Consider the following 17,768-nt stretch of genomic DNA (forward strand, 5'->3'; position numbering starts at 1 on the left):
TTTCGCAATCAATCAATAAAAATGTATGTTTTATTTCCGACCCCCGTGGAACCGAATCTGCCGCTGCGAACCCCGCGTCGGTCTCTCTGGGCCAGGAGGGGCCGACGTCACTTCCGGTAACAACATATGCCGCGGCGGCAGCTGCTGCTGCAGCAGCAACAACAACAACCGTTTAGACGCTCTGGGGTGTGTGTGGAAGAGGTGACGACTCATGTTTTTGCGTAGGGACCCGGAAGCCCGTTTCCTCCGCCGGCTGCACGAGGCCGCCTGACGACGGTCCCTCCCCCCCCCGCTGCTTATAAGGCTCGCGCACCCGATTTGAACACGGCTCGTCGCGGCGGCGGTTGGGACTGGAGCTAGCACAGGTAAGGGGAGCCTTGAGCGCGACACCGGGGGGGAGCTGCCATTTGAGGCTAATCGGGGAGTGGGGAGCGGACTTTGCCGTCTCTCATCCAGCCCCGGGTTGGGATGCGGTTGGGCAGCATCTCTCTTTGAGCGGGTTTTCATGGCTGGGAAGTTGCCCCAGCTGCCTGTGTCCTTCATAGGGTTAAGTTCCTCCACGCATCCCTTCCTTGCACAGTCTGGCTCTTCACATCAGAGTGTCACACGCCTGAAATCGCCATGGGAATAGTTCAGACGTGGTGTAATCTCTCCCCACCCCCAGCCGGCAGCCCTTCCGGTGCATGTGCATGGAGGAAAATAATAATATTTTTTTAAAAAAACCACCAAACCTGTTTAATAATTTGGGTATTTAGGAACCGAGGAAAGTGGTTGCATAACAGGTAACTTCTGGTTAAGTTAACTTGGGCTACAGTCCTATTGCATACTTAGGTTGGAATAAGTCTCGCTGGATTCAGTAGAAGTTTCTCAATAGACATTAATGCAGTTTTGCCATTGGATATGTGCCTCTTGCCAAAGCTGTCTTCCTTCCTGCAGTTCTACTCATTTTACATTTTTGCAGTTCACCTTGAAATTATCTATAAAGGGAAGTTTATATATGACCTGACTATCTGACTAGTTTTTTCTCTCCATATAAGCTTGTGCATGCCAAAACAAGCAAAATCCTAATTGGAGAGATGTTTGCCATTTCTGCTTTAAATCTAGGTCTCCAGATCACCAGTACATTGAATTGTTGGCCTGGCCTATGACATGCCACTTTTCTTTGCCTCTACCTCTTTGGCTTTAGGACTGACCCTGTACTTAGGCTGGATGAGACAATTGCTTGAGGCAGCAGATACCATTATTGGTGTGGTGGTGTGCCTGTCTAGTCATCAGCCCTTTGACACTTCCCTGTCAGAGATCACCTCTGCTGGTGCCACAAAGGCTTTCATACACCCACTAAACTTTGCCTGTTGCCAATGTTGAAGTATGGTTTAACTGCCAGTTGAGCCAACTTCTGAGTATGGTATGGACAGCACCATCTTGACCTTTGCCTTAGACAGCAATATGTCTTGGGCAGGTTCTGCTATGGTGCCCTGCTATGGTGAGGGTTTAGAGAGGATGCAACTCAGTGGTGCAGCACATGCTTTGTGTGCTTAAAGTCCTCAATTTACCGGTAAGTCCTGGCATTGCTGCGTTTCTTTTTATGTGTTGAAGATGAGATCCTGGATTGCTATTTGGCCAGTCAGAATGGTCAGAGATACCAGTGTCTTGAAGCAAGGTTTTGTTTCATTGCAAAGGCAATGATTCTGTTGTTACTTCTGGATTTTCTAGATAGAACCCTACATTACACATGTTACTTGAATGTTGGTTTTCTTTCCTTACACATTTGTGGAGGGTGAGCATGGCATGTCACCAGCATTTGTTTGGTGTGGAGAATGTGAACTACCTGCCCTGTTTGGGCGTGGATTAATTATAATATTCTAACATCCATACTTTCTGTATGCTGCGTTAATCTTGCATCAGATGGGATTATAGTCACATTTGTCCATGGAAGGGGGAGTGACTTTGTCCTGATCTTTGATCACTTTCTCTGCTCACATCTGTGACATCTGCGGTGCAGTTGAACTGATGTCCGGTCAATGTCTCCTGTGTATGTGTGGTGCTGGAGCTGTGAGCTAATGAGTTGCACTTGACATGAGAACTGAAGACACTCTCCTTTCCAGCTCCCACAAAATTTGACAGTGGATAGAATGTGGCACTATATGTGCTTTGTTGTAATTTAGATCTGCAGCCTGCTTAATATGCATAGTTTTGCATAAAATTAGGGTGTTCATTATTTATGCTTTGTGGATTTCACCTTCTGTGGTAGCTGTCATCAGTTTGAAGTGTGGTGATTAGGCACCTGTTCACGTTTTTACCTTGAGAAATGTCATTTGGGCTTTGGTCGGATATTGTTCAGTTAGTTATATAGTTTTAGCATTTATTTAGCTGCTTCTCAGATTTACTCAGGGTGAGATACCGAAATTAAGCATTTTAAAAATTAGCTAAGCTAAACATCAATAAAATCAGAATCAGATACACCATTAAGATATTACAAATACAGTAGATATGTTTTAATGCATAGAAATAGAGTAGCAGCATAAAAATGTATGTTATAGATAAGGATTAAAATCTTCCTTAGCAAAGCTGAATTTATTGTGGTATGTATTCTTGCATTTCAGGCTGAAGAAATAAAACAGATTGACATATATAACTACTAGCCAACCAATGACTGCTGTGAAACAAAGAGCTTAAGGCTCTCTGTAGCTTTTCAATGCTAACCTAGGAGTAAACTCTTAATGTGCTCAGTGGGGGTTACTTCTGAACAGACATACATAGGATTGCAGTGTTGGTGAAGCAAATTTTGAAATGTCCTCTGCTGAAGTTACCTACTGTGTACAGGTTGTGTCTGAAAGGTGTTTCTCCTTTCCCTATGCAAACTTCAGAATAATCCATAATGTTGTAATTAGAGATGGGCAGAGGAATCATGTCGAGATGAGCTGGGGCAGAGACTCCATAGCAGAGGAACTGCTGCTTCTTATGCCCTGCTGGCTAGGGTGAAAGTTGGTGGGGCAGGGCAATTAAAAGAAATTCTGCCGTGATCAAGGGTTTTCTTTTCTTTTGCTGCAATTGCCTGTTTGGGAAAAGGAAATAACTACGGTAGTTCAAGGGTTGGCATAGTTTTGTGGCCAGTTTGGGAGAATGGAAGGACTTTAGATCTTATGGATCCAAGCCCCCACCCTCATATTTCTCCTTTTCATCCCCCACTGATAGGAAGGGTGTGGTGGTGAAGAAGCCTCTGGCAGTAGAAAACATCCTTCTCTGACTCTCTCCAGCCATGGAGGGGAAGGCTATGGCATTCTGCAGCCCATTGGCTGCCCACCCTGGCAGCTGAAGGGGAAAGGTGATACTGGCTTTATTAATGTCTGTGGGGGAGTGCTGAAAGACAAATTGCACAAAAACATGTGCTTTTCGTCATTTACATCATGCTCTTTTTTGCTATATGTTTCTTCCAATGGGCATTGTTCATTACAGGATATGAGGTTTTATCCTAGATGTTCCAATAGTCAGCTTCTGGAATGTCCATCTCAGGATTATTGCTAAAAATAATTGCTTTGTAGGAAAAAAAACAGAGATAAATCCTTGGAAAAGCCACAGAGAGCCTTAAGCTCTTGGTTTCACAGAAGTCATTGGTTGGCTAGTAGTTATATATGTCAATCTGGTTTATCTCTTCAGCCTGTTCAGTTAGTACTTAGTATAAAGGAGAGCACAACCTATTTTTCATAAATATTGTTGACAGGTTTCAGTAGTTACAAATATAGTTTTATTAGAGCCTCTCTTGTGAAATGCTCCCATGTGTATAAAATCTTAATTTTCAGTTAATTTTTAATCTGTTACCCATTTTACAGTCTGATTCTAATGCATTTCTACTGAATGTGTCTCCTAGATAAGTATGCACGGTTTGCAGTCTTATACCATTAGTTGCCCTTGCAAACAGTATATATGGCAATATAGGCTCTTTGCAGTTTGGATAGCTGCTTTATAGTTTGGATTTCACCAAAGCCTAGCCTCTAAACACTTCACCGAAGCAATGCAACATCTTTATTTAAGCAGGCTTGTATTAATAGGGGAAGTGTATGTGGTATTTATGTTTTGTATGTTTTTGCTTCTTATTGCCTATGTTCTTATTGTCCATCTAAGAACAGGTTAATTTATAAATAAAAAATGAATTTTTACTGTATTCTTCAAAGATGAGAAGCATGTTATAAAATTGTACTGAACACAATACTGATTGTTGGAATGCAAAACAACTGGCATAATTATTTGTTCTGAAAAGCGGAAGCTTTTGTTCCGCTCATAGTCATTACAAGTGTATCTGTTGTTCCTAGACTACAGTACACAGCTTGTGATCTGCTGCAGATCAGAACACTGTGTTACAAAAATAAGTTAAAATGCTTATTTGAGTTATTATCAGTTGTAAAAAGCATGATTAATAGTAATTAATATTACCATCAGCTGAAATACAGTTTAATTCTTCAATACCATTCAGTGCTTATTTAATGCCAGTCACGTGCTGTACACTATACTGAAGTGATAGAAAACTGTTTTGGATGTAATGACGTTGCATAGGGAATAGGAGACGACACCCCCACCCCAAGTGGAAGTCCTCCCTGAATTAAGTTTTTGAATTTTTATATTCAGGGTTAAATGATGTATACTGTGCTCTGCTGTTAGCAATGAGCTGCAATGAACATTTCATCTATAAAGCCCAAATGATTTAGGATCTGTGTACCTTTAAATGTCTTTGCTGCTGCAGATTGGACATGTTTATGCAAATTACTAGATCAGTGTTGAGATTCTGGGCTATATTTCTTCCATCGTGAGTTCGCATTTATGGCCTAATTCAGGAGACCTTTGATTTGTTGACCTTCTAAGAATTGTGCAAGACTCATGGTTGTTGTTTTTTTAATCTGGCTTTGCTCATTTGTATGTATGATGATGTATGGGCAAAATAAGGCTCTCAGCCTTATCAAGCCTTCACAATCTCCTCACTCAGCAGCCTACACTACTGTTACTGAATTGTTTGGTGGGGGGGTTGGTCCAGATTTGTAGCTTGTGAAACCATCTTCTGATTATTCCTGTGATAAGTTGTTGGGATTCTTACCTTTTCTTTGTTGATCTCTTTTAAAACATGTAAATAAAGTTCATATAATTGTTCTACATTAAGTGATTTGACAAGTTCTATATTGTCACAACATGCATTCTTTCTCTAAAAGTTGTTTTTATTCTGTTCATGCGCCTATGTGCAAGTCAAGAATGGATAACTACTTTTGAGTTTGGGGATTGACCTTGGAAAGCCTGTTCTGCCTGCACAAGTCCCACTAAAATTAGCAGGTTTTATGATGAGAAACTATGAGCTTATACAGCTTTCCTTCAGCTTTTTAGTAAATACAAGCTAATACTGAAAAACGTAATGTAGGTGCCTAATTTACAAGGTGACTGAACTAGACTTCAGGGAGGATGTTTTTAATTGCAGTCTAAAACATATGTTGGACATATTTAGGATACAGTCCTTTGCACAACTCTAAGTTGCTGTTATATTCTATTGAAATCAACAGGATTTAAGTATTCCATCTGTATACACAATGCAGCCTCGCATGTATTGCCATGACTCCTTTCCCAGTGCAGTTTGTTTATCTAGGCAATGTCATTGCTCCCTTAATGCTAGAGAATAGTGAAAGAATTTCCAAGTCCTAAACAGCTGTCCTGAAGTAGCCTTCAAAACTAGAACTTGTAAAATATTATTTGGCAAATAATTGTGGAGAACACTTGCCAGAATTCAGTCCCCCCCTCCCCAAAGTAGAAATTCCTTTCACACACATACATAGGGAAGGGGCTGATCTTTCAATGCGCTGTCTCTTGCAGCTTTTAAGAGGTGCTGCTCTGCCTGACCTACTTCCCAAAAATGTTGCATTTTTCATCTAGCCCATAAAAGGAAGTGGCAAAGGGTATAAATATGGATATAAGGGTAAAGGGACCCCTGACCATTAGGTCCAGTCGTGGCCGACTCTAGGGTTGTGGCGCTCATCTCGCTTTATTGGCCGAGGGAGCTGGCGTACAGCTTACGGGTTACATGGCCAGCATGACTAAGCCACTTCTGGCGAACCAGAGCAGTGCACCAAAACGGCGTTTACCTTCCCGCCGGAGCGGTACCTATTTATCTACTTGCACTTTGACGTGCTTTTGAACTCCTAGGTTGGCAGGAGCTGGGACCAAGCAACGGGAGCTCACCCCGTTGCGGGGATTCGAACTGCCGACCTTCTGATCAGCAAGTCCTAGGCTCTGTGGTTTAATCCACAGCGCCACCCGCATCCCAAATATGGATATAGATAGTCATAATAAAGTGGACTTCATTAAGCCTGAGCAGAAAAAATAGCTCTTTGAGTATAAAGTCTTCCATTAAATAGCTTTAATCATGCTTTTCCAGTTTTCTCAAACACCTGATAAGTTGCTTAAAAACATGCGTGCTTTGTTTTAACGCAATAAAATAAAACGAAATCTAGTTATATTTATATACTAGGGACAAAAAGTTTTTAAACACCACAGTCTCATAAGATACTTGGAAAAGAGATATTTTCTGCAAAACCACAGTGAAAGTGTTCCTAGTGTCTGCAGACTCACCTGAATGCTTTCTAGTACAGTTATAAGACTTCTGTTGGTGGTGGTTGTTTGCACTGAAATTTTAATGGTTTTCTGAAGTGTCAAAGTAAAGATACCAGTTTGATTTTTTAAAAGCCAGTAGTTAGGATGAATGAAAGTCGTAGTCCCAAAACATCTGGAGGGCACCAGGTTGGAGAAGGCTGTTATGGGTTATGTTTGTCATGCCTTTCATTTGTTTTGTAATCCTTTGGGTGAAAATCACCTTAGTGCTGTGCACTGTTTAAGCATAATTGCATGCAGAACCATAGACTTTATTTGCTTGTTATTACAAATATGACTATGCAACTGTTGCTTCTGTTGGTTAATGAACTAATCTGGGTGTATCCTTGTTTTCCTCCCCCCCCCCCCTTTATAACCTGCAGGCTTGCAGATGGGTCAGGGGCTGTGGAGAGTGGCCAGGAACCAGCAGCTGCAACACCAGGGATACGCGGGACAAAGCTATCTGTCCAGAGAGCATGGTAGAAGGATAGCTGCTAATAACGTTTCAAACGCAAACCATCGGAAACATGCCCAGGGAGGCATTGACATTTACCATCTGTTGAAAACTCGGAAGTCAAAAGAACAAGAAGGGTTCATCAACCTGGAAATGTTGCCTCCTGAACTTAGCTTTACCATTTTGTCATACCTGAATGCAACAGACCTCTGTCTGGCTTCATGTGTTTGGCAGGATCTTGCTAATGATGAGCTTCTTTGGCAAGGGTAAGTTAATGAGAGGTCATGAGCACAGGTTAAAACAGTCAATTTAGATCCAGGATTTCTTGTCCAAACCACTTGCTTCTTTAAACAAAACATCAGAAATGAAAAACTACTGTGTAATTGTAATTGTAGCTAATTAACTGGGCTTTTTGAGCCTCCAAATTGCAACCTAAATCCGATAAGGAGAGTACAGAGTGATAGGACTTCAGGAACAATTAACTTAAGTTTTCAAAGGTGATGGTACTTCAGAAAAAGAGTGTGCTCTCAGGTCATGCAGAAGCATTTCAGAAATGGTAAGCGTTCTTGCACGTGCTTCTTACTCTTGTAGAAACCGTAATGGCTCTATTAAAAAAGTAGGTACATGATGGTCTAAAGCAGGCATAGGCAAACTCGGCCCTCTAGATGTTTTGGGACTACAACTCCCATAATCCCTAGCTAACACGACCAGTGGTCAGGGATGATGGGAATTGTAGTCTCAAAAACATCTGGAGGGCCAAGTTTGCCTATGCCTGGTCTAAAGACTCTAAAGTGAAACTACATGTTTGGTGAGAGCATGAAACATAACACTGAACTTATTGTGGCTGCTTCTAGAACTATTCTTCAGCATAGCTCCCACAAGTATCATTCAGTTGCTCATGAAAATTCAGTTCCTACCCTGGTCTACATATGGCTTGCTGAATTTGATAGTGCAAATATTTTTGAGATCAGCACTTTGGGCTACAAGGTTGTCTTAAATGGAAATGGCCTGTTTTTGTGTAATGGCACCAGTCAGTAATGTTTCTGGAAGCAGAAAGTTATCCTTCTCTTCATAATGCTCAAAACAACTGCTTGCCTGGCTACAACTTGTCTAACTGGTCACAAAAAAGGGAGAGTGGAGAAAATGAGCTTTGTGTGTGCCACTTACCAACATATGGGTGTGCATTAATAAGATTTTGTACCGGGCAAAGTTAAAAAGCCCTTGGAAGGGTAAAAGGAATGTGTTGACCCATGCAATTGGAAATACGTCTTGAATTTCTTCATGAGATTTATTTTTTTCAGAAAAATAAATTTAATAGTTCAATTGCACCCTAAAGCACCAAGTTCCAGATATAGTTAGATGTTCTTTACTTATTATATACTGTCTAAAGGATAGGCAGTACTGGGTTGTAATCCTGCATGAAGCTCACAACCACACACTGGATGACATTCCTTCTCTGTGAATTGATAAATTATCTGAAAGTAAAGCTGCTCTCTCCTAATGCCTGGTAGGTTTATTATTTTTTTTAAGATTCAAGCTTGGGTCAACTGATGTTTACATTTACTTACCCGGTTAGTCTCTGAAATATTAATTAATGAGACTTTTAGGATGAGAAGGCAAGTACTGGATAGCACCATTCATTAAGCCCCTCACGCTACAGAGGCTTACATGTACTTACAGTTATCTGTTTGACTATTTCTGTGTGGAAATTTAGACATGTATATGTTTGGAAGATTTTTGTACTGATACTACTTGTGTTGGCAATGATGCAGTACAAAAAAATAAGTCAGTTTTTCGGTAGTTGTGCAAATCCTAGGTATTTAATTGGTTCACTGATGTTCATAAAACATAATGAAAAGTATGTTTTAGACTATTTAGAAAACTCCTATTAAAGCCTGTGTACGAAGTTATATAACTGAAACATTAAGCGGTACTTTTCAAGTACTACTGTAATATCTGGTGGGCTACTAGAATCCTGAAATCTTGGACCTGAAAATGAATTAGAGCATAACCTATTTCCATATTGAACATGCTTCTTCCATTTTTGTAGATTGTGCAAATCCACTTGGGGTCACTGTTCCATATACAATAAACGTCCGCCTCTGGGATTTTCATTTAGAAAATTGTATATGCAGTTGGATGAAGGCAGCCTCACCTTTAATGCCAATCCAGAAGAGGTGAGTTGATGTTGAGGACAATAGTAAGTGTTGGTGATAGTTCTGGTGCTCTTGTTGGTTTCTAAACTGCTGGGCAGATCTAAAGTTAGTGGAGCAAAGAAGTGCCCACTAGATGTACAATTGAAAAATAATAATAATCATTAATTAGAAGCATACTTTTTGGTATGTACATTTTGTTGAAATCCATTTGTACTTGCTTAAAGCAAATGTTTTAGGATTAAGGTTTAACAGAAAGTACATTATTTTTACTTCGCCTTTGACTTCAGGTTTATGAATAAATGTCTCATTTGTAGAAAAAATGAGAAAATCAATATATGCAGTTGTGGCACAAAACACTAACACAATCCAGTGTAGTAAAGCTGTTCATTAATTGGAACTTCAGCTTTGTTATGGAATTAAGAAACAAAGAAAGCTTGACTCATAATGATTGTTTTACTTTAACAAAGGACAGCGTTGTCTCTGATCACTTTGTAATGCTGAAACAAACCTTAAATCTAAAGTAACGGGTTTGATAACTGAGAGCTTTGCTTAGCAGGTGGGTTAGAAATACTCCAAATAAATACTGTTATGTGTTACATTTATGCATCCTGTGTGTGTTTAGAGCCCTTAATTTTTTGATCATGTTCATTTTCTAATTTTCTGTTTGCTTTTTCTGTCTTGTAAAACTATTTTGTTGAAATAAAGAAATGTTAGGTAATCACCCCCTTGAGCCAACTTAAGTGGGTGGACCACCAACCTGTCAGTCCTCATTATGACATCAGGTGATTGACAAATGAGGGTTTCCCATCCACTTGTCAAAGCGGACCTATGAGCTTGGGGGTGATAAAGATCTGGCCTGCTGGGCCCAAAAGGTTCCTCAGACTTGCACTATAGGACCATCAGCTAATCTGTTCTTGTCAGTAGCAAACTAGTTATGGCTTCCTTGCTGCTTTTAGCAAGGACAAACACTGATGAAGGAGCACAAGCTGCTGTTGGGAGTAGGAGGAGTTTCCAGTGGGAGGGTGCCAGAAGTGCCTTGTGCAAGTGTTATGTTTCATCATAAATTTTATAATTTTCATTAAACGTGTGTAAGCGGTTTTCTTCTTCTCTTCCTCTTCTCTTCCTCATGTGGATAGTGTTTAGACTGCAGGCATAGGCAAACTCGGCCCTCCAGATATTTTGGGACTACAACTCGCATCATCCCTGACCACTGGTCCTGTTAGCTAGGAATGATGGGAGTTGTACTCCCAAAACATCTGGAGGACCGAGTTTGCCTATGCCTGGTTTAGAGCAAGAATAGTCTAGAAAATGTAATCAATATTTCTGTAATTTGATTATAAGAACTAGACAAATAACATATTTTACGGCACAGGCTGGTCTGTGAGTTTCCTGAAATATATTTTTTAACATTTAGAATATGTTATGTGGTTTCAAGACATGTGCAAGCTAAACATGCCTGCATTTTAACATCTTATAACATCTTATAAGTTCAAAACCATGCATTCATTTGAATGTGATCTTGTACCCAGCAGGACATGAAAATGACTGTTTTAAAGTAAAATGAATGCTAAATAATAAAGGCTGACTAAATTTTCAGCATGATACCCAGTTAGGAAATGAAGTACGGTTCCACAGCAGTCTTAAATTTCAACCTAGTATGACACACACAATCAAAAAAGAGAGAAGTTTCATGTTGAAGGAAGTATGTTTCCTGCTGCTTTACTACATATAAAATCTCATTCATAACTACACTAATGCATGTTTTATTTGCATATGAATTGAATGGCATATATTGAAATGTAGTTCTGAAGATAGAATTTCTTCATCATTATTAGGATTTGTTCCATTCCAAATTCCCCTGTTGAGCACAAAAACCTAATATTGCATATATAAAACATCTCTTTGTCCCAGGGAGTCAACTACTTCATGTCCAATGGAATACTGGATGATTCACCAAAGGAAATAGCTAAGTTTATCTTCTGTACGAGAACACTAAATTGGAAGAAACTGAGAATCTATCTTGATGAAAGGTAACTTTATTATAAACTGGGAAGCATTGTATTCCCTTTTATTTAGTAGAGTTGTATTTTCATTTGAAACACTGGAAGAATGGGGCATTAGTTAATAATAAAATACATCAATTTAGTGACGGCAAAGCTGAGGATCTTTTTTAATTCTTTTTTTGGCACTTTACCAATGAAATTTTCCCAGTAGTGGAAAAATGTGTTGATAGCTAGTTTCTTGCAATAGAAATCTAGCATTAATTGGAATGATGCTCCTCTGCTCTTCATCAAACACTTCAAATTCTGGAAAGGAAAGTAATCCCTCAGTTAAAATCGTATTCAGGTTGCATCTGATACCCACTTGCCCCAGTTATAGAATAATTTCTTTAGCCATATTAGGTTCAAACTAGTAAGCACTACTTGCTATAGTGCTTGAGCAAATTCAGATATTCTTGATACTATTTTAAAAATATACTGTCCATATATGGTATTGAGGATTTCCTAGGAATAATTATTTGTTTACATGCTCAAGACTACCTCTGGGTTGCTGCCCTGGGACAGCTATCTAGCTTGCAGAAGGAATTCCAGAGCTGTTTTCTTGACTGCTAACTTTGGTTTTTATCGGCTCACTATGTACTGTATGGAATTGTGGTGTCTGCTGCTGCTGCTGATGATGATCAGCAACAACAACAACAGTCAGAGTTGTGATTCTGTTTATAACATATCTTGGGAGAAAAAGTAAGAGCCCCTCACTTTTATCCAGTCCATGAAAGTCCATGTATTCTACAAAATGTTTACGCCATAATAAATTTATTCCTGTTAAGGTACCACAACACTGTTGATCTATCCAGGGAGTTTCTTTTAAACTGAAGCAAAGGAGAAAGTAATGAAAGGCTTAAAAAGCCAAGCAGATGTAGGAGTAAGAAAATGAAACATGTAAATAGGCCCTTAGAAAGAGAAAAAGCGAAGTGTATAACAGGAAAAAACCCAAAAATATTCCATATACAAAAACCCATAGACAAATGTCAGAAAGGATATCAAAGTGATCTGAGGATGAAATGAGTTTTAGAGACAACTCATTTTGGTAAAAACCTGGACTGTAATTGGAGGCTGTAACTAACTTATAGCAGAGGTGCCTGTTGTGACCTGCTTCCTGTATACCTCTTCCATCATGTGTTTTCTTCCTTTTATCTGGCATTCTCCATTGTAAATGTGTTCACATAAAATGTACCGTATTTTTCGCTCTATAACACGCACCCGACCATAACACGCATGTAGTTTTTAGAGGAGGAAAACAAGAAGAAAAAATATTCTAAATGAAACAGTGGATGTATGATTTTTGTGGTTCATGCTGTGGCCAGAGACATGTGATCTGACAGTGAGTTTGGAGTAGCCCAATGCAAAAATCCTGAGGATCCATGTGGATCCATGCTTTGTAACCACGTTTTTGCACCACTGCGGCCCCAGGCAACAGTGGGTGCGTGATTTTTTTGGTGCAAGATGTAGCCATGGACATGCTATGTGATCTGATGGTGAATTTGGGGTGACCCAGTGCAAAAATCCTGAGGATCCATGTAGATCCGTGCTTTGTAACCACGTTTTAAGTGGGGAGGGAAGGAAAAGCACTCAAGGGACAAGGAGCACGCGTGGGGTGGGTGGAGAAGGATGCTGCTAATAATGCAGAAGAGGGGTTTAAGGGGAGAAAGAGCACGCGTGGAGTGTGTGGAGAAGGATGCTGCTAATAATGAAGAAGAGGGGTATAAGGGGAGAAGGCTCCTCTCCTCTCCCGCTTTGCTCCTTTAAAGAAGCAGGCTCTCTGTCCCTCTCTCCTCCCCACTCAGCGGCTCTTCTCCCGCTTTGCTGTTTCAAAGCGAGCCATGGAGGAGGGAAGGAAGGGGAACCATGGATCCTCTGCTCACGACTGCAGCAGATCCCCCCCCCCCCCGCCACTCGTAGGCATTCCCTCCATAACACGCACAGACATTTCCCCTTACTTTCTAGGAGGAAAAAAGTGAGTGTTATGGTGCAAAAAATACGGTATTATTGTTTAGTATTATCTGTAGTTGGCTTTGTTTATTTGTCAGTTGATGGCTCAGGTGTTTGAAATATTAAGGTTTCAGTTCTGTACATACGTACCTGGGAAGTAAGCTCCTTGGAAATTGCCTACGTAGGGTTAGGTTGTAAATTGTATTGGAAATATTTTGAAAATGTTCATGTACAGTGGTACCTCGCAAGACGAATGGTACCTCGCAAGACGAATGCCTCGCAAGACAAAAAACTCGCTAGACGACAGGGTTTTTTGTTTTTTGAGCTGCTTCGCAAGACGATTTTCCCTATGGGCTTGCTTCGCAAGACGGAAACGTCTTGCAAGTTTGTTTCCTTTTTCTTAACACCGTTAATACAGTTGCGACTTGACTTCGAGGAGCAACTCATAGAACGCAGTGTGGTAGCCTTTTTTGAGGTTTTTAAAGACTTTGGTGATTTTTGAAGCTTTTCAAAAACTTTCCCGACACCGTGCTTCGCAAGACGAAAAAAATCGCAAGACGACAAAACTCGCAGAACGAATTAATTTTGTCTTGCGAGGCACCACTGTAATCTTGATTGGCGCATACTGAGAGCTGTTGCAACCTGAAAAGTTTGAGGAAGTGTCCAGGATATACAGTCTCATGGACAATGCCATGCAGATTCTTAAGGTTGGGCGCATTAAGAGCTGAACACTTAAAGAGCCATCTTGTGATTGAAAACAGCAGCCTCAGAACAGTTACTTATTTTTCCAGCTCTAGTAGCTATCAATGAACCAGTCTTACAGACTACTGTACTACATGCATATATGATATATGACCTTCATCAGATGTTTCTGTGGCATATCTGATTGCATTACAGTGCATTGTTTCAATATTTTAAAAGAACTGTTAGTCTTATTGCCATATCTTTCTCTAGCAGAGGGAGGTTTTGTTTTCCATTATTTGCATATCTTGATAAGTTATGATGTCTGGGTTTTTTTACAGTATGTTGTTGATACATACAGACTTGCAATGCAATATATTTTTGCCATTCTATATCCACAGAAAGAAAATAACTATACATACTGCAACACCCTTTAACGTGCTATACCAATGGACAGGAATCATAATACTTAGGTGTGATTTGTACTATAAAGAACACCAATCGTGCTAAATATATGTTAGGCTGAACTGTATACTGTTTGTTCTGGTTTGTAGATCTTCTCTTATTAAGTCTTGATGAAATGAAGGATTTAAAACAGAAAAGTAACCCTCTCCCCAAAGTCTTTATGGTTACAGTTCTATACACACCTGGGGGTAGGTTCCATTGAATTCACTGGGACTTGCATCTGAGTAGATTTGCATAGGTTTCACTGATAAGTTTCAAAAATGTGTTTTGCACAATTGTCACTTGTCTTAAAAGGCTTTTCTTTTTCCTTTTTTTTAAATTAGGCGAGATGTTTTAGATGACCTTGTGACACTACACAACTTCAGAAATCAATTCTTGCCAAATGCACTAAGAGAGTTTTTCAAGCACATTCATGCCCCTGAGGAGCGTGGTGAATATCTTGAGACTCTTATTACAAAGTTCTCACACAGATTTTGTGCTTGTAACCCTGATTTGATGAGAGAACTTGGCCTTAGCCCAGGTAAGAAGAAATGGCCTGCAGTTTAGATGGTGTGGAGTGTTGTTTTGTAGTATTAATCAAGTCCTGACAAATATGAAAATGTTTCTTTTTAGGTCTTGCATGATTTAAGAGCTCTGAATCTGCATATCCTTATGGCTTAGTAATGCGTTAATGGAATTTATTTCCCAGTAAATATAGTTACTGTAACCCAACACAGGCTTATGTTACTTTTAAGGTCAGATTGGTTTTAGTGTAATTTGATCACCAGTAACTACACAGTGGATTGTTCAGGTTAGATGGACACCTCTAGTAAGCATTGTGTACAGCATTCCAAGTATAGTCATATTCTCTGTGCTCCATTCCTTTACCTGTGATTGTTTCTTCTTTAACACAAGAATATTGATGCATCATAGGTGAAGCTTGTTAGAGCAAGAGATAGGACTATTTTGGAATTGGAAGCCCAGTTATAGAACACCTCCAGGAAGATACATGTAGCAAAAAAAACCACCAATCCACCAGACAAAGCTCTCTCTTTTTTTTCACCCAACCATTTAAAAACACTTATGATAATAAAAAACATTTTAAGTACTCTTAGTTGATCCAGACAGTCATGCTTAGAGTAGATTTGTTTATTTTATTTCATAAAATTTAATTATGTTGACTGTTTAAAAAAAACAAACCCCAAGAAAAACATAGGCAGGGCCCTGCCCTAAAAAATATTTGTTTAAAAATTTGTTGTTGTAAAAAGTTGTGTTTTCTTAAAATGTTATCTGTTCAAAGTCATGACTTTTTCTTCCCTTTCCCCTTAGATGCTGTCTATGTACTATGCTACTCTTTGATTCTGCTTTCCATTGATCTTACTAGTCCTCATGTGAAAAATAAAATGTCAAAGAGAGAATTTATCCGAAATACACGCCGCGCTGCTCAGAACATTAGTGAAGATTTCGTTGGGCACCTTTATGACAATATCTACCTTATAGGCCACGTGGCTGCCTAAAAAGCACAATTTGCTAGGACTTAGAATTTATAGTTTAAAAGGAATTGGATCTCCAATGAGATTTGGGTTTTGTTTGTTTTGTTGGTAGATATGGGGGTTATATTAGTGCTGGTCATTCTAACCTCCGTCTGCAATCAAAAATGTACAAGAACAACTTTTTTTAGCAATTTACCATGAGAACTGAAGAATTTTGGATTTTTTAAAAATTTTGCTTACAGTTTGCACAAAAATTACCATTAGTTTGACATGTTACAATTTCTGAATGTTAAACTGACATTATGATTTTAAACTGACAAGATGGTGGACTTATGCAGTAGATTTGCTTGAACACTTTAACCAGTTCTTTTGTTTTTTTTAAATACCATGTAATGTGTACATATTTAAAGAGATTTATAACCATAATTATTTTATTGTAAAATATTTTAACTAAAAAATTTCCTGTCTCTCTCTAGACTAGACTATGTCTTTTCGTATTTATTTATTTCTTTACTTTGTGAGACTGCTCTGGTTCATTTTGCTGTTGCCTTTGTTTAATAGCATTTGGTGTGCACACTCTTCAAAAGCTAATTTAAAGACACAAAGCATTTTAGATTCTAAGCTGCCATTTACAGCCACCAGCCTAGCATAATTGGGTAGTATCTGGCTGTCTTTGTGCCTCAGTGTTTAGTGCCTTAAAACATTTTTGTAGCTATAGCTCCTCAGGGTTGGGTGACTTCATAGCAGCTGCCCAGAAATAGTAATAATAAAAAAATTAACACTGAAAATCATAATAAAAAAAATCCTTCCAGTAGCACCTTTAAGACCAACTAAGTTAGTTCTTGGTATGAGCTTTCGTGTGCAAGCACACTTCTTCAGATACACTGAAACAGAAGTGTATCTGAAGAAGTGTGCTTGCACACGAAAGCTCATACCAAGAACTAACTTAGTTGGTCTTAAAGGTGCTACTGGAAGGATTTTTTTTATTTTGACTATGGCAGACCAACACGGCTACCTATCTGTAACTGAAAATCATGGAGGTTATGCAAGAACAGTTGCATTAGAGCTGATTCATTTCACTTCCACTTAAGCAAGAGACATTCTTGGTGAATTTGACCTAGAATTAGTGGCTGGGATCCTTTGCACAAGCCTAAGGCATTTCTTACCCAATTTCCACCAATTCCTCCTGTTCAAGTCCTGACCCAACTATTCAGAAAGATGGATGATGCTCAGGAATTCTTGAGGTGGGAGAAATGAGAAAAGCGCATTGTATGTGTGAAGTTCCACTTATGCAATGTTAACAATTAAATCTCTCTCCTGCCTGGAGTATCTGAAGTGTGCCTTGCAAATGGAAAATTCTCCTTTCTCAGTTACTTTCTGCTGCTACCTACTACAGTGCCTGTGAATAGGTTGTGAGAATTATCTGAGCGGTATTGTTCACCAACAGCAGCACAAGCAGTACTTGAGCTGGCACAGGTGAAACACAATAATCATAACTCACAAGTGGGAAAACGTCCATTTCTCCCTCAGTTATAGCTGGTGTCCATTTTTCTGTAGAATAGTCCACCCAAGAACTATATATGCTCATGGAGTTTCACAGTATGAAAACTCAGGGTCCTGATTATGATAATGAAATGTTAAAGAAGATATTTAAAAGCTGTGGAAATTAAGCAGCTTGGGTTCCTTTCATTTCTGCACAAATAACTGAACCTGCTTTTTTCCCTTTGACCAATCCCAGTGTGTGGAAATAGGCTATTTTCTTTTTTGGGTGAGGGAGGATAAGGTTTTTATTAAAAAATCTCGTAGGGATAGTAGTTAAACCCTCTCCATCCCTGAATATAGGCATAACTAAAGCCAGCTTTGATATGGAATATAACTCATGCTATAATGTAGACAAACATTAGCCACAGGAAAAGTTTGAGTCCCAATA

At 39.3% G+C, this 17,768-nt stretch overlaps 1 protein-coding gene across 2 annotated transcripts; it reads left to right on the forward strand.

The window, feature by feature from the left end:
- The first annotated feature begins 112 nt into the window (after positions 1–112).
- Positions 113–16,313, forward strand: FBXO8 (F-box protein 8). Of its 2 annotated transcripts, none has more exons than XM_081021763.1 (6): positions 113–365; positions 7,005–7,341; positions 9,126–9,252; positions 11,143–11,261; positions 14,690–14,886; positions 15,675–16,313. In XM_081021763.1, the coding sequence occupies exons 2-6, from the start codon at positions 7,013–7,015 to the stop codon at positions 15,860–15,862; spliced, it is 960 nt and encodes a 319-aa protein (XP_080877889.1). In that variant the 5' UTR covers positions 113–365; positions 7,005–7,012; the 3' UTR covers positions 15,863–16,313. The 2 variants fall into 2 exon arrangements, with proteins under 2 accessions (XP_080877889.1, XP_080877890.1); XM_081021764.1 differs by lacking the exon at positions 113–365 and adding an exon at positions 3,187–3,325.
- Positions 16,314–17,768: the final 1,455 nt, after the last annotated feature.

Source organism: Podarcis pityusensis, assembly GCF_964106645.2.
Source record: "Podarcis pityusensis genome assembly, chromosome: 9".
In the NCBI taxonomy this organism is placed as follows: Eukaryota; Metazoa; Chordata; class Lepidosauria; order Squamata; family Lacertidae; genus Podarcis; species Podarcis pityusensis.